Genomic DNA, 24,425 nt, shown 5'->3' with positions numbered 1-24,425 from the left:
TGTTGACGCGCTTCCTAGTTTTTACTAACTCGACTATCTTAAAACGCTGACCGATCCTGATTATTCCTGACCGTCTCCCAGACCTTGAAACTCTGACCCCCTTGACTTTATTTCCCGCCTCCCAACGTTTTCAAAACCTGACTCTCTTGAACCGCTTTTTTCACCCTCGACTATCGACTTTCTTCTTCCGTTCTTCAACGCTAACTGTCCCGACCGTCTCCCCGCGCTTTCAAATCCAGACTCCCAAAAACTGACTACCCGCCCGCGCTCCTTAACCACGACTATCGACTTGCTTCTTCCGACCTTCAACGCTGACTGTCTTGAACCGCTTTTTCTAACCACGACTATCGACTTCCTCCTTCCGATCTTCAACGCAAACTGTCTTGAATCGCTTTTTCTAACCACGACTATCGACTTCCTCCTTCCGATCTTCAATGCTAACTGTCTTGAATCGCTTTTTCTAACCACGACTATCGACTTCCTCCTTCCGATCTTCAATGCTAACTGTCTCGACCGTCTCCCCGCGCTTTCAAATCCAGACTCCCCATCCCCAAACCAACCCCCCAAATCACCATATGCGATTTCTTATTTATGTTCTTTTGAATTGTGAATGCTTTTTGTTTTCAAAAGACAGAAATGCACTAAAGGAACACATCAATTATGGCCCTAAAACCTGTCACATTAATTTTAAATCGTTTCAAAACCAATAAATTGTTACTCCTCCAGTAAAATGTCTAACTCTTTGTTCAAAGGATGAAACTTGACTACTCCCAGTCCAGTGGCGTGTTGGCCCACCAGCATTTTAGCTCGGCTTACTATTATCAACCACCATCACGGAGGTCTCTGCCGATACAGTGCATGTTCCTATTTTTTTTTTCTCTACCCTAATAAATCTAAACACTTGTTTTAAAATCAGTTGTCCAACATCTGGTAATCTCCTATGTCGTGAGACCAACTGAAAATTTCTTTCCCACCATAATAAATCAACAATAAAAAAATTTATCCCAGGGCGAGTCCATCACACTATTTAGTTAGTTTTCATGTTGTTTTTTAATGTTTTGTTCAGAGTTTTTTCATTAATCTCTTTCAGCCAGATTTTTATTCTTAATTTGTAGTCATTCAAATTTTTTATTTGCTTCATATCAGGGGAAAGGATACTGTTGAGATAAATATAATTTCTTTGCCCAAATGTGGTTTTATGACCTGGAATATTTTTTATATCATTGTGATTTGACCTTGCTTGATGAACACGCTGTATAATAGAGGATTCAGTATTTTTGGATAGTTTCAATAATATATTTTTAGCATATATTTGTTGTACATTTGGTACATCAAAACCATTGATAATTTCAATCGAAAGCATTCTTATGGGTATTTTCAGTCTGATCTTTATGATTCCTTTTTGAATTGTGTTCAGGTTATGTATTTACTTAGATACAGCCGATTCCCTTCCTTTTATTCCATATTAAATACGAGGACGACATAAGGCGTAATAGATATTTTTGATGTCCTTTTTAGTTACCACATTTCTTTGACTTTTAAAGAAATATATCAGTTGTGAAATAAATAATTGATATAAATGTTTTAATAATACTCTTACTAAACAAAAAGAAGTTAAAAAATTAGTTTCTATTAAATATAACATGTGTTGATACCTTAATTTTAAATAATGCTCTTACTAAATCAAAATTAATTAACAAATTAATGACTTTTAAATAAAACAGGCGTTGATAACTTAATTTTACAATCGAAAACAATTTTTCAAAATATGAATAAATAAAATTATATTATATTAAAAATATGGACATTTAATAAAAGACGCCATTTTTTTAATGATGCATATTTATGAGTGGTCGACAGCCCACCGAATAGTTTGCTCGACTTCCAGTCGCGGCGGGTTGAGCTCAATACTTGCAGAAGGTAAAGCTCAATACTTCCTCCCTTTTATGAACACATTACAATAAATACCAGTGTTACTACTCGCCTTTGTCAATTCATGAGGTGGTCGACAGCCTAGCGCAGGGGTGGGGAACCTTTTCAGTTCAAAAGGCCAAATTCACTTTTCTAATTCAACACTAGGCCGCATTAAAGAAAACGTTAACACCCCCACTATAAACTAAATATTTGAATTGTATCACAGTATAAATTAGTTAAAATGCAATTAAAAAAATGTTTTAAGAAAAAATACACATTTGAAAATTAAAGTATTAATCATCAAGCTGCGTTTCTACAGGAAACATACTTAATACATAGTAAATAACGTACATCATTAAAAATATTTGTTAATGTTACAGTTTACTAACTTTTAATGGCTACTTTGCTTCTGCTTTTTGTAAGAAAGCATTTGGATATTTGGTTCAAGCATAGACGTTCGCAGTATCAGTTGGTTTTCTTTATGTAGATCAGTTATTTGAGTTCGTAATTTTGACTTTATTTGCGTTAGATAAGAAAATGATGATTCACAGAGGTAAGTTGTTGAGAAGCAAGAAAGTATTTTTCTGGCATGTTGTTGAAGACGTGGTTATTCTAAAACAGTTTTTAAAATTTCGATTGGGTCTTTTTTACACCGTCTGTACATACAATTACTAAATTTTCCAAATTTAGTCCAAATTTTTTACATTTATCTTTGAAATTATTAAATATATCAATTCCTCGTGTTTTACCCGTAAGGGTCCCCAACGCGAGTAACTCCTCATGACGTTCAAATTCTTCTATAATATACCGAATGAAATAAAAAATCTGTGCTGAGTTGGTGATATCAGTTGATTCATCCAAAGCAATTGAATAATATATATTTTTTAAGAATTGCATTTAGTTGTTCTGTTAAATTTGAGGATAATTCGTGCTGAGTATCATTTACAGTTCTCCTTGAAATGGGTAATTGTTTATATTTTTCAACTTTATCGGGGTTTAAGCATCCCACAACTTTGACAATGCAGTCTCTCACAATTTCAACATCACTGAATGGTTTACCTTTCTTCCCGAGTATGTAAGCCACTTTATATTTTGCTGTAGTTTTATTATTTGCTGAAAACATTACTTTAAAAAAAGTTGAATTTTGCTTTTCCTTTTCGTGTTTTAATTTTTTTAGTAGCTTTTGCGGCTCTCCTTCTAATTTATAATACTTGTGGTTCTTTTGAGTACTATAATACTAATAGAACACATTACAATAAATATTTGTACCAGTGTTACTACCTGGCTTTGTCAATGATTACAAAAATCTCCAAGTAGATTTCAAAATTTTCATCGAAATCTTCTCATGGAATATTTTAAAATCAAGAAACGTGAGTTATGCGTAGTTTGTATTATTTTTAACTTTGTTTTAATTAAAATGTTAACTTTACTACTCATAGAAGATGTAACACTAAATAAATGAATTAGTCAGAACTGTTATAAATTATTATAAGCAATAATTAGTGGCCTGAAATATCCATACAAATTGAAAATATCTCCCGAAAAGAAAACTCTCACCTTCTGATGTCCGGTCAGGTACTCCGGATCACTGAGCTACGCCGGCTTATTCCCAACACGCCAAATAATTCAATATTTGCCTTACTTCAGTAAACAATTACTGCTTATTTTATTCTTTTACCTATAAACAACCAACTTTATTTTGTAGGAAAGGCTTTGTTAGTGCTAAATTTCCCCATTAGATGGGGTCGAGACATATTATATGTACATTTGTAGGTAAAATATTTTGACTTGTCAAATATTATTATTTTTTTAATGATAAACTACTGTTTATTAGACAAGGTTTTTATGCATAGCACAAAGGATAACGAGTTATTACACGCAATAATTACGCCGAACTTCAGAAGGTGCGGGTTCAATTCCTCATTTATTTCTATTTGGGAGATATTTTTAATTTTTATGGCTATTCCAGTCGACTAGTTATTGCTTATAATATTTTTTATCCTATGGCTTTGCATAAAAAACCTTGTCTGATAAACATTAGTTTATCATTAAGAAAATGAGAACTATTAAAAACTGTTAACAACATTTTCCAATACCTAGTGCGAACTTATATCTTAAATTATTAATATACATATACATTATATCATAAAGCTTATTATTTATGATCAAATAAATTACTCCCGTTAACTTTTATATGGAGTGAAACGTAATACGATTATTTCATTAACGAACGAGTGAACCCAAACTATACGGCGCTCAAAACGTCCTCGGTAGGGCGTGAATTTCCCGCAAAATTTTCCCGGAAAACATTTTAACAATGATTTATCTTTCATATCAGGGAACCCCCGGCGTGCAGGTGTTTGAAAAGAATCAATTCACCTCACCGTATATTTCACTACTAAAAGGGATGTTAAACGCGTAGGGGGATGAGTAGAGCCCATCCTAAATTAGCGAGATATTCTTAAGGGGTTAAGCCGTGTCCACGTAAAACCATATCCGCGTGTAAAACGGTTATGCAAGATATTGCTTACCCTTATTAACGAGATATTCTAAAGGGGTTTAGCCGTGTCCACGTAAAACCATCTCCACGTGTAAAACGGTTATGCAAGATATTGCTTACCCTTATTGACGAGATATTCTTAAGGGGTTTAGCCGTGTCCACGTAAAACCATCTCCACGTGTAAAACGGTTATGCAAGATATTGCTTACCCTTATTAACGAGATATTCTTAAGGGGTTTAGCCGTGTCCACGTAAAACCATCTCCACGTGTAAAACGGTTTTGCAAGATATTGCTTACCCTTATTAACGAAATATTCTTAAGGGGTTTAGCCGTGTCCACGTAAAAACAATTCCGCGTGTGAAACGTTTATGCGAGATATTGCTTACCCTTATTGGTCCCTTATATTAGATAATTAACTAATCGGTTAACCATTAATTAACCAATCAACCAACCAACCAATCTAATCGGTTTTTATTTCACATGAAATATATTTTGAGCCCATAAAGTGTTGTTATGTTTCTCGCGGATTAGTTCGTTTTAATACAATAAGGGTAATTTTTTGGTAAAAGCGCTATCATTTTATATTAATTCATTAACTCCCATTTATGGACTTTTACATATGAATTGTAATAATTATATATATTAATACAGTAAATATTTACCATAAATAACTTAACTACCTCAATAACAATATTTTGTAATTGTTATTGTGATAAATTAAAGATGTCGACTATTTTGATATAATTATTTCCCTCCATTAGTATTCTGGGAAATGAGGAATCAAATGGTTGTTTATCCCAAAATTTCTGCACTAAAATGAATCCCCTTTTATAATATTACGTAATGGCATCCGAAAGTTTAATATTACGTAATGGAATCCGAAAATTTATCAATACAAACAATTCTGGACTATCAAATCCATAATTTAGAATTTTATAATTTATTTTTTTTTTATTTAGAAAACAAACAATCATTTATATATTTAACAAAAAAGCAATTATTTACATGTTATGGACCAATAATGTTCCATTAAGTCGAGTCGTTGATTCAATATTTGCACCTTTACAATACATTTGTAAATGACAAAGAAATATAAAATAATAAACATTACAAGGAATTACAAAATGTTATAAAACAAGTAAAGACAGTTAGTAGTAATACAGTTTTCGAATGATTATACTAAAAACAATAAGATAAACAAGATGATAGAATAATTTCACAAAATAAAAAATTAAGTTATCAGTTGAAATTTAAATGTTTTAAATTAAAAAGTAACACTTGAAAATTTGTGCATCTCTGGAGGCATTGTGAGTTTTACAGATACGTCCTATTAGAGTTTTGCGCATATTTAATACTAAGTCAGTGAAAATCCTTCTGTCCGATAATTTAAGCATATTTACTTAATAAAATAAAATACTTTTTTGTTTTAAAACCACAATATTTATTAATTTAAGAACCGACCGGTTTCGCTTTACTTAAGCATCATCAGGGTAAAAATTAATACTAAACAAGAAGTACATAGTGTGTGCATATATATAACAAAATATAGAGGGAGACAACATGACACAAATATAAGCAACACAAAGACGAACAACACAACACAAAACTCACTTCAAATTGTCAAAGTTGGTAGGCCCTTTATATTGGATACACCTTTGAATTATCGATGATGATCATCAAGATGCCGGAGATTGGATTTGACAGAAAGTAACTGATATTGAATATATATATATATTTATATATATATATATATATATATATACATATATATATATATGTATATATATATAGCCGCAACCAAAATAAGTAAAAAAAAATTATGTCACTACATAATGCCGGCTCTAGATGCTCAGTTAACCCTGTCCAGTGTGGATGATATCACTGCACAGGCGAACGGACGAAATAAGAAAATTCGTATTTTTACCTGTGACGCCACCACACCGGAATGTATGGAGGCGTCCGGCCCGTAGTTTTCATGTGCCGTGGGCGCTCAAAAATTCAAATATTCAAAAAATTTCCTTGCCTCTGGAAGATCAAATGCAAAGATTATCAAAACAAAAATAATCATGAACGGGTCACTCCAAGTTGTTCGAAAAATTAAAACATCACACCGAACTCAAACAATACAATTGTAAAAATTTTTTTTTATCTAAATTAAGAAAAGAATTCATGAAGGTTAATGATTCTGCCGGTCGAAGCAAGGAAGAAATGTATGAGCCAATATTTTAATTTACTACAAATTTTAAAAGAGTACGATAAGGTTATTTTTTAGTTGTCAATATCAAACCGAGTACCGCTAACACGTCGTCTGTCGACGCCATCGTTCTCGGCTACGCGGATTTCAGTTCCGCCTGAAAGTTTGGCGCACCATGAGAATCCTGCGTACCTGGGCTGGTCATATGTACAGGTACGCTGAATGGGTTTGCCTGAGCGTCTGAAGCTGGCATAAGGGGCCGAAGACCGACAGGTCTCCCGGCCAAGGGGAATCGATAAATATCGAGGAACAATTATAATTATTGTCTGTGAATATTAAGAGAACATCTCACTCAAAAGTAGATCACCATAAACAAAGAAGAAAAAAAAAGAAAATAAATAGTAATTTAGTTATTTATTTATTTAACGCCCAGAGGGCTTTTACATGTAGTATACATAATTTTAATTTGACTTTAATTTGGCTTTTACATGTAGTATACATAATTTTAATTTGACAGATACTTTATAAGTTACGAAAAAAAAAATATTACATTTGATAAAAGCTATGCAACAAGTCATACAAACACAAGAAACAAAAACAGAAAATTACAGCTATTTGTAGGTTTACATGATGTGTTTAGGAGTATTGATGAAATAAATGTTTTAAATAATCCACAAAACTTGCCAAGTTGGTATAGAATATGTCAACATCACCCAAGTAATGATTTTTCATGGTGTGAAGTCGTTGTATCGGAGAGTGGGCAATGTAGTTACGCTTATGTGTGCTGCTGTAGAATATTGTATTTTATCGTGTTGTTACTGTGGGTGTATGTATGTTTATAAGTTGCAGGAGTTCACAACAGTCGAATTTAGAGTTAAGTATTTTGAATAAGAACGTTAAATCGTTTATTTTACGTTTATCTTCTAATGTATGTATTTTTAGAGTATTTAATAAGAAATTGTATTTTAAGTCTTCGACAGGGATATTTAATTTAAAATTTATAAAACGTAGAAATTTTTTTTGTATTCGCTCAATGTTGTTAATGTGAATTTTGTAAGATGGAGACCAAACTACTGAGTTATATTCAATTAGACTTCTTACTAGAGATACGTATAATAGTTTAATGGCTTGTAAAGAATTAAAGTTTTTAGTTGTTCTTAATACGAAGCCTAGTGTTTTCATACCTTTGTTCACAATTTGATGGACATGATTGGTGAAACTTAGTTTTTCGTCCAAAATAATTCCAAGATCTCTCATTTCCGTGACTTTTTCTAAAGCTATGTTATTGATGGAATATTCGAATAAAACAGGATTTTTGTTTCTGAAGAAAGTCAAGGTCATTTAAAAATAAATTATTTTGAACGCACCAATCTCTAAACTTACTAATATTTGACTGTAGTATATGGCAATGATTTATATCAGTTATTTTCTTGTATAGTTTGATGTCATCTGCAAAGAGACATCGTTGAAGCAATTGGTTATATCATTGATGAAAATGAGGAACGAAACCGGGCCAAGGTGACTACCTTGCGGTGGGCCACCGGTAGACCGGAAAGCTTTCGACATCCAAGATTTTATTTTAACGAACAGTTTACGATTTGACAAAAAGCTACTAAACCATTTTATCATGTTATCCCTTATTCCTAGAGCAAATAGTTTTTGGATTAGTAGTTTATGAGATACTTTGTCGAATGCCTTCGAAAAGTCTGTATATATACAGTCGACTTGTTTATTTTCTGCAAATGATTGTATAATGAAGTTTTGAAATACTGTTAAGTTAGTTGCGGTGGATCTTCCTTTGATAAAACCGTGCTGTTTTTGATTAATTAGTTTTATAAATTTGGGATAGATTTCATCAAGGACCAATGATTCAAAAAACTTTGGCAGTACTGACTGTATACAAATGGGGCGATAATTAGCTATGTCAGTATCGTCTCCTTTTTTGTAGATCGGTGTAATGAAGCTAGATTTCCAGCGGTCTGGAAAATGTCCAAGGGACAAGAGACGGTTAAATAGTAATGTGAGTGGTTTAGATAATGTATTAGAGCATTTTTTGAGGAATATTGGTGGAATGTTGTCTGGGCCAGCAGATTTGTCAGTGTCTAAGGAAAGTAATTTTTGTTCGCAACACTTTTGTGTGATTTGGCAGTTTGTTAAGTTTGTGGTCATATTAATTTTGTATTCGGGTATTTTATCATCTGGAGTGTCTTCATCATATACATTTTTGAAGAAGTCCGAAAAAAGGTTTACAATATCCTGTGTATTGTTTGCACTGATTCCATTCATTTGCATTATTGGCGGGTAGTCTGTGTTTTCATTGTTCATTTTTTTAAGAAATTTCCAAAGGTTTTTGGATTTAAAGACAGTGTCCTCGACAGAGGTTATAAACATTTTGTAACATTGTTTGGAAAGATCTTTACATTTTTTTCTAGTTTCGCTAAAGATTATATAATCATTTATGGATTTACTCTGTTTGAATTTTTTGTGTTGACTCTTTTTTTGCTGAAGAGAGGCTGTAAGCTCTGATGAAAACCAAACCGGTTAGGTATAGCTTCTTGGTGTGTAAAAAGGTACATAGGATTCAATAGTATTAGAAAAATATAAATAAAGTTTATCTAACGATTCATCAACGCTTTCATCGGATAAAAAAGACCAGGTGAAAGATTAGGTGGGATTGCTTGAATATTTTTGTAACTTCCTAGTTTTTTGGTCGATTCAGCACGATTCGGGGGGTGGAGTTTATGTATTTTATGGTGACATCTTCACCATTTTCTTTCCTTTTCTCCAGCTAAACCCTCAGATCGCTTAGAAATTTTTGTTGCGCTGGTGTTGAGTCGGGGTAAATTCTGACATTGTTCTTGAGAAGACTTCGTTTGCTAAGAATATTTCTCAATTGTATTGAATTTTGTAGTTCAATTTTTATTGCTTGTCATTTAATAATTTTCCAACCCTATAAAATTTAGAAATATTTTCATTTGCTGAATTGTCGATTACACCGATTATACTGGTGACAGCTGCCTGGTCATCCAAGATCCTGCCAGCTTCTGTCGTCTTAATGCTTTCGGGCACATTACAAATAATAATATTTTTAGATCTCACTTGTTGTTCATTCATTTCCGAAATAGCCTCGCAAATACTAAAGTTATTTTGCGAAGGATTTGCTCTAATATCCTTGTATGCGCGCAGTTCACCTTCTAAATTATCAGTTTTGGATGCTACAGTTGAAGACATGGTACTTATGGCACTTCAAATTTCACATGCAATTGGGGAAATTTTAGAGATTTGATCCTTATTAAATTTGTTGGCCGGATCAAAAAGTACCTTATTTAAGGCATTGACAGCTATTTCTGCTTTGGAGATGAAATTTTGCACATCCATTGTGAAACGTTTAAAAATTCACTATTCACTGCTTATCACTGTTGGGAGTCGATGATTTGTTATTGCTTTTGTTGACACAGTACAGAAGCACTTCCAATGCTAAATACTGCTATGTTAGTAAATAAGTGCTGCTTGTTAATATTCGATAATATTTATGAGTAATAATTCAATGTAAATAGTTTAAATATTTAATTTTGACAGGAGTAGATCAAAATATGTTTGTACTATCAAAAGAGTATTGTTGTAATATTTTAAATGGCCTCACATGGCAGGAAAATCCTTTATAGATTTAAATTGTTTAAGTGAAGATAAGGGAAAAGTGGGCGATGTTTGACACTAAACAACTATTTGATTTGTCTTGGGAAAACTGACAAATTAGCATCATACCTTGCTGGAATAGCAATTAACCACTCGAACGATCGCGCGTCAAAAAACTTTTTTCTCCGATTGCTCGCGGTTTTTTGGCGACGAATTTGAATATTTTCCGCCAACATTAAAAAAATCAAACCTCCGAATTTTAATACGGAGACATAAAACTGATTGTAGTGCTATACAGCCAATGAATTCACCTATATTTTTATAATTATTCTATATTTTTAGAATTGATAGATAAATTATTAAAAAATCTTAAACTTTATGAATGCGCGAAATTAGCGTTTTTGTGATTTGAAATTGCCGCCAGTGGCAGTTTTAAATATCTTTATAGAATATTTTCTACGTTTTTATGTTCTCTATGGCCTGTTTGATAACCACAGATGCAAGAATATAATGGGAAAATAATTTTTTGTACGTTATGCTCTCTTCAAAAGTTTGGTTAGAAAATAATTTTTTAAAATTTGAGTGCGTGACGTGTCAAAATTGAAATCACTGTATTATACTATATAATAAATTTACCACAAAAACTGGTATTACGTTAGGAAGATACATTAACTGTCTACAATTATTAATAAGCATAGTCGCCGTGTTGGCTTTATTTTATTCATTTGATGAATTATACAGAGAGCCTATTTCACGATGTCAAAATCATGGTGCTACTTTTTAAATAATTGTAAATTAGAACTGGAGATTTGTAACCATGTTTTTATATAACGTGCAAAACGAGGAAATAAGGCTTAAAATGAGATATACATCATAGATATAAACATTGCCAATATTTCAGGGGGATACTTTGAAAGTTGATGAAATTCACTAATATTTGACGAAAAATCACTACCGACAGCTACCTTAAGGTCAATCTACATAGGGTATATCGGAATATGTAAAATGATGATAAATTTGTATATATATATCAAACCTTTGTATGACCGTAGAATGGCAAATAAAATCATAGTGATAATTTTATATCTAAACGCAAAGGTATCGAAAAAAAATGGATGAGGGGAAAATAATTGATGGAACCAATAATTGATTTATTTATTAAGCCCTAATATCCTTTTAAATCAATATTACAGTTGTATGGTTACAATGAAAGAGCAGTATTTTGATTTAAACATTGTTTACACACTTTGTCATAATAAAAATGTATTCAGTTTATTGGTTTATTCATAATTTAAGAAAATCAATACATAATAATATCATTGTGCCTCGCTATAGAGTGAGATTCTGAGTATCGCTCTGGTGAGGGACCACCATTCAGAATTGAACATTGCTTGAATTGGCTTAGTTATGTTTAGTGACTAGATCTGGAAAAGACTAATACCTTGATACATTAAAATTGCCAAGAATACATACATTTCCTCTTTATTCGTGGGAGCCCATTTATTGGTACGCGCATGACGCTTAAATTGTTTTTTCGCAATCCATTGATCTGCATACCTGTTGGTCTCTCTCGCGATCAGTTCAACGAAATCTGCATCAAAGATTTTAAGAAAGGCATCCACAGGTTTGCCCATTTCGTCGGTATTGAAAGTTGGTCCCGGCGTGCCTGTGAAAGTCTCCCTTATCCCAGTAAAACGTAAGATATCATTAGACCAATCGAAAGAGTAACCTTCAGGCGGCAGAATCAAACGCATTGCCTCACTATCTACCTGGTCTTGTCTACTAAAGTCTATGGCCATAGCGGAGTTAGGTGAAACGTTGATAATATTATGATAAGGTATTGGCGGCATGCAGAAGGTATCCTCATCGCTCTCTTCGTGGTCGACGTCACTCGCTTCGTCATCCTCGTCGCTCGATCTGTCCATTTCTGAAACAACAGAAAACCCAAATTAATTTAATGTGTCTATATTACGATAACCCACTGCCTCTGGTACGGCTTATGACTCGCAATACGATGGTCGCGGGATCAAATCAAATAAATTATATTTGAATAATTAGTGTTATTTTCACACAAAATTCATTTAAAATAATATATATTATATTTGCGGCACGTTCCAGAGTGGAAGATACCCATAGTATCGCCCTGGTGTAAGACCCCATTCAGAATTGAAACGTTGCTTGAAATGGCTTTTGACGGCCGGCATAGTCCAGTGGTAACGCATTGGACTGCCATTCCGAAGGTCGCCGGTTCGAACCCGGCGTGCGCAAATAAATTTTATTTGATTGATTTGTGTTATTTCACAATTAATTAATTAAAATAATAATTAAAATAATATATAGTATATTTGCGGCACGTTCCAGAGTGGAAGATACTACCAGTATCGCCCTGGTGTAAGACCACCATTCAGAATTGAAACGTTGCTCCAAATGGCTTTAGCCGTGTTTAGTGACTAGATCTGAATAGCCAGGTACTTCCCCATCTTCCTCTTTCCTTTCCCCACTTACCTTCAGCCTCACAACATCCCCCAATTGGGGATGCCATAGTCTCACTGGCTCCAGCTGAGGCTCTTGTGAGGTATTCATATAAAAAAAAATATAAAAAGTTAATCAAATACTTGAGGCGGGCAATGTCAGGAGTCAGAATAGCACAGTCAGGTAGGTATGGAATGAAGAAAAGAGTGTGTGTGCCAAGATCGAGTTGCATGGTGGTTCATCCTCTCTGCCTACCGAAATGGCGTGAAGGTAAGTTAGTTAGTTTTATAACTCACGGTTTCCAAGTACAGACTCTTCTAGTACAGCTGCCTCGTCCACGTTACTTTTTCTGCCCATGTCTGACTCTGAAATAAAAGAAAACACAAATTTACAGTAGAATTTGGATATAATGACTTTGCATTTAACGGTCTACTGTTTTAAGTGACGATAATGTAAACTCTAGTAAGGTTTCATAGCTTTTAGTAGGAAAACGTATCCGTTTAAAGTGACCAACTACGTAAAGCGACCTATTTTAATGATAATTTGTCCGGTTACAAAACCCACCTACCAATACAGCCTCGCAACACAATGAGTCCCGTGAAGCGAAAGTGTTTTTTCAATTTAAGAAAAAAATGCTGTATTACACCGTTTAGAAGCCGGTGAATCAAATGTAATCCTCGCAAAGAAGTTCGGCATGTCTTATTTCTCACTCTGCAATACCCGTTACAGAAAAAAGATGTGTAATGATGCATCCACGACATAACAACAATACATTTTGTATGTTTGTTATGTGGAATTTTTAAGTACTATGCTTATTTCCTGCCAATATACCAACAGTGAAACTGTGCTAGGGATATCAATATAAAATATAGATAATTGATTTTATATTGAGCCCCTGGTATGACATTTCAAAAAATAAACTCACCGTTCCCAAACGCCGACAATTCTTCGTAGAATGGTACGTCCACCCACAGCTCGCTGTGATAGCCGGCTTCCGGAGAGAAGAGTTCCCCACTCCGCGATGTCCCAGGTAACGGCTCGGGAGATGCTGCACGGATAGGCATAATTGGTGCATTGGGAGCCGTTGATTGGGTCTGTGCGGGAGTGGACATCCACGGTGGTGGTACGGGTCGTGGCAACGGTGAAGGCGTCCCTTGTGAAAAGGGACACGTTGTTCTCTCCGGAGATGGAATTCTGAAAACATTTACATAAATCATAGAAAATTGTTCTCATTCACGTGTGAAACAGTAAGTACAGTATGTAAATAAACAATAAAATAAGAACTCTGTAAAATATGCACTGAATGTGCCAAATGCACAGAGCGCTGAACTTACCAACTCTCACTGTAAGAGTGGAACGCTGTCAGGAAAAAACAATAATATTGTACCAAGCATCTAAATACGATTACTTACTTTTGTTTAGTTTTTCTTGGAGGTGCGGTAGGGAGCAAAATGCGCGCCGCCTGCTTCTTGAATTTTCGGCTTTCCAGCTCTAGCCGGATGGAAGCAGGCAGGGCCCTAACAGCCTTTAGGGCCTTGACGCGATCTTCTCGCACCAGTAGCAAAGCAGGGTCGCTGTTTAAATAAATACAAATATATGATGAGTTCAACGGCCACAGCAAAGTACTTTCATAAAAAAACATTAAAAAATACTAACACTCCAGACGAGGCTGCAATTGCAGCTCTGCGTTGACGTCCACGTGCAGGTAGTCCGGCACCAGCTCGTACCCCACGTCTCCCTTTTCCTCTGCCTCCTCTTGCAGTCAGCACCGCTCTATAAATTTTAAATTGAAAACACTTAATGTAAGTACTTAAATGTTTAAATTTTGTTAAATATTGCACTAATATAAAATTTGAAAATAATTATTGGGTTGTGGAGTGATCCCTTTCCCTGGACGACAGCTGTTTCTGCACAAATTTGGTAAAAGTAAACAAATTAATTAATTATACAACTAAATTACTAAATTTTTATTGTGTGACGAAGGCTTTACACCATTTTACATGTGAAAAAGAGTCAACTTTTTGACATATGACTTAAAATAATTGGTTAGCAAATATCTGTATTAATAATGAACCAATTCAAATAAAACTTATATATATCTCTTTGTTTTGAATCACTGTGATGGAATATCTATATTTCAAATGCGCGAGTGCAGTATTTAAGACATTATTGTAAATCAAAAACAGATGACGTCTTCAGTTGACGTAATCTTACACAAAAACTTCAACCAAAACAATATAATACAAACAAACGAATTAAAAACGCATTTCAAAGATAGATAAGTCAATCATGATTACACAGATATATAATTATGCGTTAAAAACCCAATAAATTAATTACTTACGGCATTTTAGGAAGAGTCCAAAATTTCGTGAATGTTGAAAATTTATAATTTTGTTTTTGACAGGACGCCATAAAAAAACCGCGAAAACTCGTTAAATAACACTTCAAAGACAACGGATAAGTTCATAGACAAAGAGAATATATTATCAGCTATTCGATAAAACAAGTAGCTGGCCATGGAAACGTTTTAAATAATTACAATAAATATTTTACGAATGGTAGAAAAATCGGTCCATTTTTGGACCGATATCAATCGCAGAAAAATAAAAGTGGTCGATTTTTCGACCGAAATCGTTCCAGTGGTTAAGGAAAATATTGACTACTTCGACGAAAAGTCAGAAATAATTATGATGTGTAATTTACACTGTAATTCTGACTGTAACTTACAACCGGGATGAGACCGTCATAACGTCATTTATTTGACATTTTGAAATATTACATATGGCCCCAAGCCACTTTTTCATGTGATTAAACAAATGGAAATCTTTCCCCGTCCCATGACCCCCGTACAATCCGAACATGGTCCATTTCATTTTTCATGTGAGTACACAAATGGAAATCATCCCCCGTAACCCCGAACAATCCGGACATGGTCCCACCTGATTTTTCATGTGAGTACACAAATGGAAATCATCCCCCGTAACCCCGAACAATCCGGATATGGTCCCACCTGATTTTTCATGTGAGTACACAAATGGAAATCATCCCCCGTAACCCCGAACAATCCGGACATGGTCCCACCTGATTTTTCATGTGAGTACACAAATGGAAATCATCCCCCGTAACCCCGAACAATCCGGATATGGTCCCACCTGATTTTTCATGTGAGTACACAAATGGAAATCATCCCCCGTAACCCCGAACAATCCGGACATGGTCCCACCTGATTTTTCATGTGAGTACACAAATGGAAATCATCCCCCGTAACCCCGAACAATCCGGACATGGTCGCACCTGATTTTTCATGTGTGTACTACAAATGGAAATCATCCCCTCGTGACCTCCGTACAATCCGGACATGGTCCACCTGATTTCCATATTTTTATCAATTTAAATTACACAATATTGAACAATAGTGGAAAGCCGTAGTTTTTAGAGGCACGTAATAAAATGTTAGAATATATACAGCCACATATTTAAAGCCACACACTTCACAGCTTTGTGGGGTTACAATTTGTATCATTTATATTATTTATATTCAAATACTTTTAGTAATCAATTTTTTTCACTATACATAGGAACTCATCAATCAATTATTATATAAATAAAAATCTATTTGCGTGGGCAGCAAACTGTTCAAGCAGAAAATTTGATTCAAAATCTGATACCGTTCATTCTTCGTTACGATGTTACGCTTTTCCTTGATAATTTATAATTCGTTTTTTACATTTGCAGCCGTTAAATAACAATATCCTCTGCAATGAAGAAGACGTCTTCTTCTGTGAAGGATGTAAGGCTGCATTATGCGATTTACGTCATGGCCTGATAAAGCTTGTGAAGCTATATGGATTTATTAGCTTTCCGCAACACGAGATTTTTTATGTGAATTATCTTTTGGTGAGCATAGGCGGGTAAAATTGAATCTTGCATAGAAAACGTGGTAAGTCGGAATGACGCTTTTCCATGGAACGATTCTTAATTCAGCCAGCCTAAAATTGATTTTTCAGCTAATTATAATGGGGAAAATATACAATATCTACTTATTTTATGTTTACCTAATTTAACTTAGGACTTATGAATTCACCTGCATGATAAACTACATTAATATTGATGTCAAGCTACAATGCGCCTACAGTTTTAACGAATTTTACTGGTAGATGGCAACACGAGTAGAACCTCATTGAAACATCACTAATTTTGTAACCGTCATGCGTCTGCTCGAATCTCTAATTATTATTAATATTCCCTTGTAGGTTACATATTATATTACGTTCACATTAAATTATTTGGACATACACACAACATCTTACTGCAACTTATAAAGTATTAAAAAAATTAAATTACAATCAATGTACTTATTTCGAATGTCCATAAAATGTCTCGGGAATTTCGTGTGGGATCACAATTATTGTTCTTAATCCTTTCTAGTGATTTAGGTATGTGTAACCGGTTATTAAACCGATGTAAAGATACAGTTGCAAAGGTGAAATCAGCGGTCTAAAATAATATAGGAAAATAAAACATTACAAACACAGTGTGTGGCAAGCCTACGCACGACGGAAGTGAAACTTTTAGTATTCTTCTCTCTCTCTTTTCATTTCATATTATTATTATTCAGAATGCTGTGAATTATAGTATAAAGCATAAATTTATTTATAGGCGTGTTGTTAACAAATGAACGTTTAACTAGATTCCTAATATTGACATATTTATAAGAAACATGTGATAAAAAAATTTAAAAGTTATAAAAATATCTGATTCGAACCCGGGTCCTGCATAACGAGTGTCGAACGCTCTGCCTCTAGATCGCGAGGAGAGGTATCTCGCACGACGAGAACCGCGTATACAACGTGTACTCCTCAATTGACTTGCGAAAATTTTCGTTTTCAAACACGGCAAATGAATAATATCACATAACGTCTCGTTAACGCTTTATATAGGGTCGAATCGAAGATATATCGGCAGTGTGAAGTCACATCTGTCGTTTTTCAAAATATTTCCGTATATTTGTCCGTTTTGGAAAAGATCTATCGTGTTTTAACAGTCTTATACCCGTATGGAGTCTGAAGTTGAAAAACATTTCTAAATTTTGAAAAACTCACTTACGGCTGTATTTTTTACTAAAAAAACTTGTCACGAACGTCTGCGAGGGTAATTAGTCGCGTTATCGGCCTTGATTAGTAATTTTAATGATTCAAAATAAAAATAATTAGTCAAAATACCGAGCGGCTCGATTTGTAAGCTATATTTCGACCAAAATATTATATAGGTACCGACCGTTACTTCTAGCCAATTACTCGAGTGAACACCTGCCGGTCTAGGGTCTCACTAAATGGATTTAGACATTTCGGGAGACGAAATTAAAATCGGTTAAAATTAACAAATTTATGTAATTTTTTACTACATTATTACAAATTATGTAGATATCTTTTTATATGTATGCCTGACAAAGTGCACGAGAGCATTTTATCACTTTTCCTCGTATTAAAAAAATCACAAAAAGAAAAAAAAAATTGGTAAAGCGGGGATCGAACCTCGGTTCTTCACGACGACAGTAGGGCGTTCTGCCTCTAGACAGCGAAGCTGAGTTTGGAGAGTGACCTAAACTAGGTATATAATATTAGCTAGGCTCCTATAGCGAAATGATCACGGTTTTTCGTGACGGTCATGAGTCGGTTTTACTCCGGTCCTCGAAAATGCATAACGCGCGTAAAGAAGTTTCACTTCAAAAATTTAATTTAGAACAACACATGAAAATTGTTTTTCATTAATCACAAAAACATTAGCTGGTTTTCAGCATTTTATGAATAAAGATTTTATCCAAGTACGCCCAATCCATGAATAAGTAACGAGTTAACTTTCCATTAATAATAATTTAGGTAAGTAGCACAACAAACAGTTAACGATAACTTCCGAATAGGAGAAGCCATGAAATCTGTTTTTTCCTCGACATGTTATGTTTTCTATTCTGTTTACCGCTTGATAAATATTCTGACATTTTGTTGGGAGTAATCAATCATAAGTTGGCTATTTTACTGTAGCCTATTATTTATATAGCTTGTTACGAACAGTACGTTTTCTGTAACTTTTATTATGACATAATATTCTGACAAACTTTAACCCAGCAATTCCCAACCCTATTTTGAGTAAAAAAAATCACTAAATTTTGTTCCAGTTTTGCACTACGTAGTAATGTAAAGTCGTGTGTTTTGGGTTTAAAGATTTGGTCGGCTGGAAATGTTTTAGATGCTTTATTTAAATACTGTAAGTAGAATACATCTTGGCCTTTGAAATAATCGAGTATTTTTTGGATAAGTTTTTTTGTAAGCCCAGAAAAAAATAATGTATAAGGCCTATGAAAACTGCTTTAAAGTTCAAAATCTCCTACTTACGAACCCATTTTCGGTTATGATTTTATTGTGTAGTGTGGAAAATTAAGTCATTTATAAAATGCATCCACAAAATAAAATAAAAGGCACTTTTTGGCCATGTTTTTTTCTTGTATAAATCAAAACAGGCGGATGGTGTTAAGCGGGAATTTAAACCTTATCGCTAACTACGTAAGGGGTGTTATTGATAGCGGCTCGATTTAAAATATTACACGACGTGTGGCATTGCTATAATTAATTTTTTTGGCCAACGTAGCTAAGTAGTTTAGCGCAGCTGACCGGCAATAAGAAATACGCTTCCCCGAACGAGAGTTTTGTGTGATATTTTTTTACGTTACATGCTCTATAATTTAAGTACACATTAAAAAAACTATTTAACATAAAATTTTTAATTATTACTTTTTACATAGTAATGGGGGGGGGGGGATGGAGTAATTAGGTTGGAATTTGATTATTGCGGATCATAACCGAATAAATTTTGAAAAATATAAATTTGAAATCCCGTGAATTGTAGAAAAAGTGTTGTAAAAAATAAATTAAATATCACACAAAACTTTCGTTTGGGGGAAGTGTAAAACCCCCCTCGGAAGCGGGAGAGCCAAAAGTTAAAAAAATACTAAAGGGTTTACTATCAAAAAGGTAAACAAAACATTATGCTATTCCACTTGCGTATACTTCACCATTGCAGAAAGCCCTATACGTGGAAAGGACATCTTTTACACATGAAATAGGGTTTCAATACATGTCCCTAACATTTTTCGAACACTCTAATCTATTCCTTTGCATATTTATGAGTGAATCGATCAAGAAAAGTGACATCAAGAACGATACTTCATTTTCTAAACTGGTTTTCTTAGAAAAATGTCCGTAATTATATTACAGATATGTGTCGTTATTTTCAGCCTGAGGAAATTTGGATTTGTCAATATAGATAAGTTATGGAGATTAAGCAATACTTCGTGAAGAAGAATAATGTTCCTGTGTATTTTTTTTATATCACCGCGTCAACTTTTACATGTGTATACAAGGGATAAATGGTAAAAGAAATTCGCTGCTTCGTTACAAAATATTCTAGCACACGTTCTTATGAGGTCTTTTTTCCGGATAAAAACAGACCGATCCTTTCCAATTTGCCATATGTACTTCAACGATTGTAATCCATCCAGGAATTTATTACAGATTATTGTCACTTGCGAAAATTCTTGGCTCTTACAATAATATTACAAACATTAAGTTTTTTGTTTTTTTCCTGTTTCTACAGTTAATTTTAATCATGTGGGGAACAAATCATAATCATTGTCATTGTGTGGGTACCATGCTCTTAGGTACTTTGTTTAGTCATTGGAAGCATGCAATGAAAACTTTCATGCTGTAAAATAAAATTGTAGGTAAGTACTATAATATTCTATTATAAGGTGGTTTTAAGAATATTTGATGAATTGGATAAGAAGTTGGAGTGGTGTTTTAAGGAACCCCAATGGACGGTCAAAATTCTGCATCTATTATATATCCCGGAGAATACTTTAATGAGTCAACTTTGCATAAAAATGTTCAATTAAAATAATATTTTATCAACATTAACATATTTATTTTTTAATTGTTCTTTAAAGTTTTATCCTGCTAAACTACAATTTAGCGGTTTTTTAACAGGATGTACATGTTCAATTACAATTTAAATATGTAAACATAATATATTTACTAATTACAAATATATATAATATTGTTGAACCAATCATAAAAAAATCATTTTCACACTTATTTCTCCGTTGAGTTTCATCATTTTGAGGAAAAAAATTTATCTAGATTATAGCATATATCTCATACTGATATATTATGCTTAACTAGGCAAACATTATATTTTTTCTCTCAGGTCACTTCTAATTGATAGTCTTTTCTTTCGCCAGTCTTAAAGGAAAATATTTTCTCGCTTAACAGAGTCAAAGACTTATTATCGTAATTTCGTCATACCACCAGATTGAGAACCAATATACGGCTTGAAATTGCTTTAACTGACCATATCTTAAGAGCCAAGCAGGTATATTGTCCCAAACTTCCTTTCTATCTCTCTCTTTTTTTTAAAAATAAGCTTGGATTAGTTCCATGTGATTCAGGCTGTTGAAATTTTTATACGTTATCATAAAACTCCGTACCGATTTTAAGAATTGCGAAATTTCTTACAGATTTGCAATATTAAGTTTCATCCCTAACCGTCGACATGAAGTATAAACCTTACAATAAACCAGGTAATGAGTATAACATGTGTTATGTCGAAACGACTCTTTCATTTCAAAGAATTCCTGTGTATACATAATCGTTTTTTTGAAATATTCTATCTTTTATTCGGTAATATCCAATAAAATAAAATGGAACAAACTCAAAACCATAGAAGTGAAATAACACCCCCAACCTTAAAAGTATTCAATATTTTCTCTGTATCACAGTTGTGGTATTCAAATTGGTCACGTCTCGGGGAGCTTTTCTTCCTTTTGTGGCATTCGAACCTATGGTTTTAAATTTTTGTGCCATGGTTTCATTCATGCAAAATATGAAACGAAAAAATAGCAACGACGATAAGCAATAACATGTTTTCTAAGCATGAATTTAACTGCCTTTTAAATAACGTGTCAGATTTTTAGTGTTTTCGTATTAAATTAACGGAAGAAAAAAGCGCTGAAAATTATAAGTGATTAGTTGTGAATGTTTGCGTTTCATATTATTACTTATCGCTTTTCTCGAATATCAAATGTAAGAGTGTAACGCGGTCGATTGCGAGACTTTAAGGGTCAGAGAAAAGAAACATGATTCTCCTATCAAAAACCTGTGATTTCCGATGCAGCTGAATGCAAGTTTGAATGATTCTCCTTTCTGCCTAGTGAAAACTAGAGATTCCCGATGCAGCTGTAAGTCTTCGGGTTATGGTTTAGTGAGGTCCACACTATCATTGATTCGCATTAACATACATTTTGTACCAGATCACAGGCATACGAATGATAAAAATAAAGTAAGAAGAATAGTCTCTAAGATTATGTTATGACAGGGCAACAGGTACACGATATTTTTTTGTATGGCGATCATATCAGACTGCCACGTCCTGACAAAGCAAGAGGTACTTGATCCATCACTCATTGTAAAGATACAAGCATTAATATTTTAATCCTCACTCTGTGATTGGCGAAGTATAAAACAAAGCCACCCTGAACCAATGGCTTCACAAAACATCTAAATGTTATTTTAAGTGTTTTGGAGCTCAAGATTTAAAAACACATTTTTAGTTACCAGATACTCAAATAAAGGATCAAATCTTATGCGGCGCCAAAAAATTCAAGGACAAGTGTGATTCTTTTGTTTCAAAAAATTGAAAAAATATTTTAATTAATTCAAAATTTAAAAAAAATCCTAACTTATGTTCTCAGGTAAATAATATTGAAATTAAATGAAATAATATTCAGTTTGGTTCGGTCGTTATGATCGCTATCGACGTGATTTACACCCTTGAAGCTCAATAACAATTTCCCTTCCATTACGGAGTTAATATAATCACAAGTGGATTTATAAATGAACCCCCTACATAATGATTGTACTTGTTGAAACAAGTCGACAAAATTGATTTTCATTTTGCGTGGCCATCGAATAATATTGTAAGGAAAGTTGAATGATGATGAAATGATCGAGAATTTGTAAAGGTTAAATGATTGAACCTCGTAGGGTGTTCACTTCAAATGTGCACTTCTCTTCCATCACAATAAAATGCTTCTGACCGAAGAGTAGTATAAATATTCAGATTTTTTTTAAACAATATAAACACATACGTATATGATAATATTTATTTTTTAAATCCAAATTAAGGTGAAGAAAAAAGAGATTGTCTTCATATAGTAAACAAATACGTACATCGTCAAATATAGGTGCTATTTTCGGTTGGATTTGCTGTTATTTCTACGTGAAATGAACTCAAATTTGCTTAGAATGTAAGTGTCATTTTCAAAATTGGAACTGATTGTGTGATGGTTTCAGACAAGCGTAACAGTATTATTAGCGTCACTTCTTATTATTATCACGTCTTTTTATCACTTTTTCAGAATTGGAACTGATTTATCAAGTGTTTTAGACTATCTTTTGATTTTCACAAAACTGCTGATCACGGTTATTCCTTTTGTCGTTTAGGATGCTTTTATTAAATTGCAATAGATTGATATGTTCTTATAACACCCACCTCCAGACTTCCTCTTTGCATTATTAGGAGTTTCGTTCGCTTCATCGCTTACTGATGTTTTCTATGGCTAAATTATCAACATGAAAGTTGAATAAAACGGGATTAAACGATTCTTTAAGTACTTAATTTACTTGATTGCCGTTGAATTTCAATTTTGAACACGATTTCATATTAGAAGTGGATATTGACATATAATTTTGTGCCGCCCCACTTTGATGTAGGCAACAAAATTACACTGTAATTCGGCGTAATTTGTGTTCGAGATTGGGTCCTATATAATATTGAAGTCGGAAAGTATTACCAATTATTTAGATTGTTGCCTTTATCGTATCATGTTTTCACTGTGGAGTTTCGTTCAATAGGAAGCGTCTTTCGAGTTTATTTCATAAAATACTATTATTCCTCGTACTTTTTTACCATGCCATTTTAAAGATAATATTTGAGTTTTGAATTGAATAATATTTGCCTACAAATTTTTTATTTGGACATTTGTCTAAAAAAAACTGGCATAAATATTATTATGAGTAGCGATTTTAAACCGAGTAGTATACGGCCCTCTTCCGCTTTTAGATATACCAACCGCGTATTAGGGAATATTTATACGGAAGCCTATAGTAGTTTTTAATAGTTTTGTCAATATAGTATAGTTGCGCGGGAGGTTTTAAAATTAAATAGCCTTAAAATGTGTACCCTTCACCCCCCCCCCCCCCCCCCCCCCCCCTTTGCCCCTTGACCCCTTTCCTTGATCAGGGCCAAAGACAAGGAGTGTTGTTATCGTTGCATCTTGGTCCGCGAACATTCGTGTCATCTTGTGAATACCCGCATATGTTGAACTCGGCTGTGACTATTTTTTGGAGCACACATCGTCCAGTGAAACGTTTTTACCCGCCGCAGTGAATGTCACTGTTTTGTTTTGTGTTGAGTGAGCGAATGTTAAAAGGGAATGGCCCTTAATTGTATGCAAGCTGATAAGTGTAAATAAAGGAACCAGCGGCTACAGAGGACGAGACCAGGGTAAGTCTTTGGCCTTTCCCACTCATTTCCTCTTGCAAACACTAATGCAAATTCAATTCGTTTTTGTTTTATCTTAGTCTTTATCGCAC

The 24,425-nt window shown here is 33.9% G+C and overlaps 2 protein-coding genes across 4 annotated transcripts in view; one reads left to right on the top strand and one right to left on the bottom strand.

The window, feature by feature from the left end:
- LOC149425715 (lachesin-like) overlaps window positions 1-24,425 on the top strand; it is a 718,168-nt gene that overhangs the window by 60,453 nt on the left and 633,290 nt on the right. The window lies entirely within an intron of this gene.
- LOC149425716 (uncharacterized) lies at window positions 11,664-15,108 on the bottom strand. Its single transcript, XM_089645657.1, has 6 exons — window positions 15,062-15,108; window positions 14,374-14,490; window positions 14,130-14,291; window positions 13,643-13,911; window positions 13,014-13,082; window positions 11,664-12,172 (listed from the first exon to the last, which is right to left on the bottom strand). The coding sequence occupies exons 1-6, from the start codon at window positions 15,064-15,066 to the stop codon at window positions 11,664-11,666; spliced, it is 1,131 nt and encodes a 376-aa protein (XP_089501783.1). The 5' UTR covers window positions 15,067-15,108.

Source organism: Hesperophylax consimilis, chromosome 2 (assembly GCF_061612785.1).
Source record: "Hesperophylax consimilis isolate HC1 chromosome 2, BYU_Hcon_1.0, whole genome shotgun sequence".
In the NCBI taxonomy this organism is placed as follows: domain Eukaryota; kingdom Metazoa; phylum Arthropoda; class Insecta; order Trichoptera; family Limnephilidae; genus Hesperophylax; species Hesperophylax consimilis.
Note: the sequence above shows the minus strand (reverse complement) of the source record. Positions and strands in the feature narration are given on the sequence as shown.

Bases quoted from the DNA above. Each gene is read 5' to 3' on its own strand.
- LOC149425716 (XM_089645657.1), bottom strand. The intron at 13,912-14,129 runs GTAAGTAATCGT...AAATGTTTTCAG, and splicing joins CCAAGAAAAACTAAACAAAA to AATTCCATCTCCGGAGAGAA. The intron at 13,083-13,642 runs GTGAGTTTATTT...CTTTTATTTCAG, and splicing joins ATTGTCGGCGTTTGGGAACG to AGTCAGACATGGGCAGAAAA.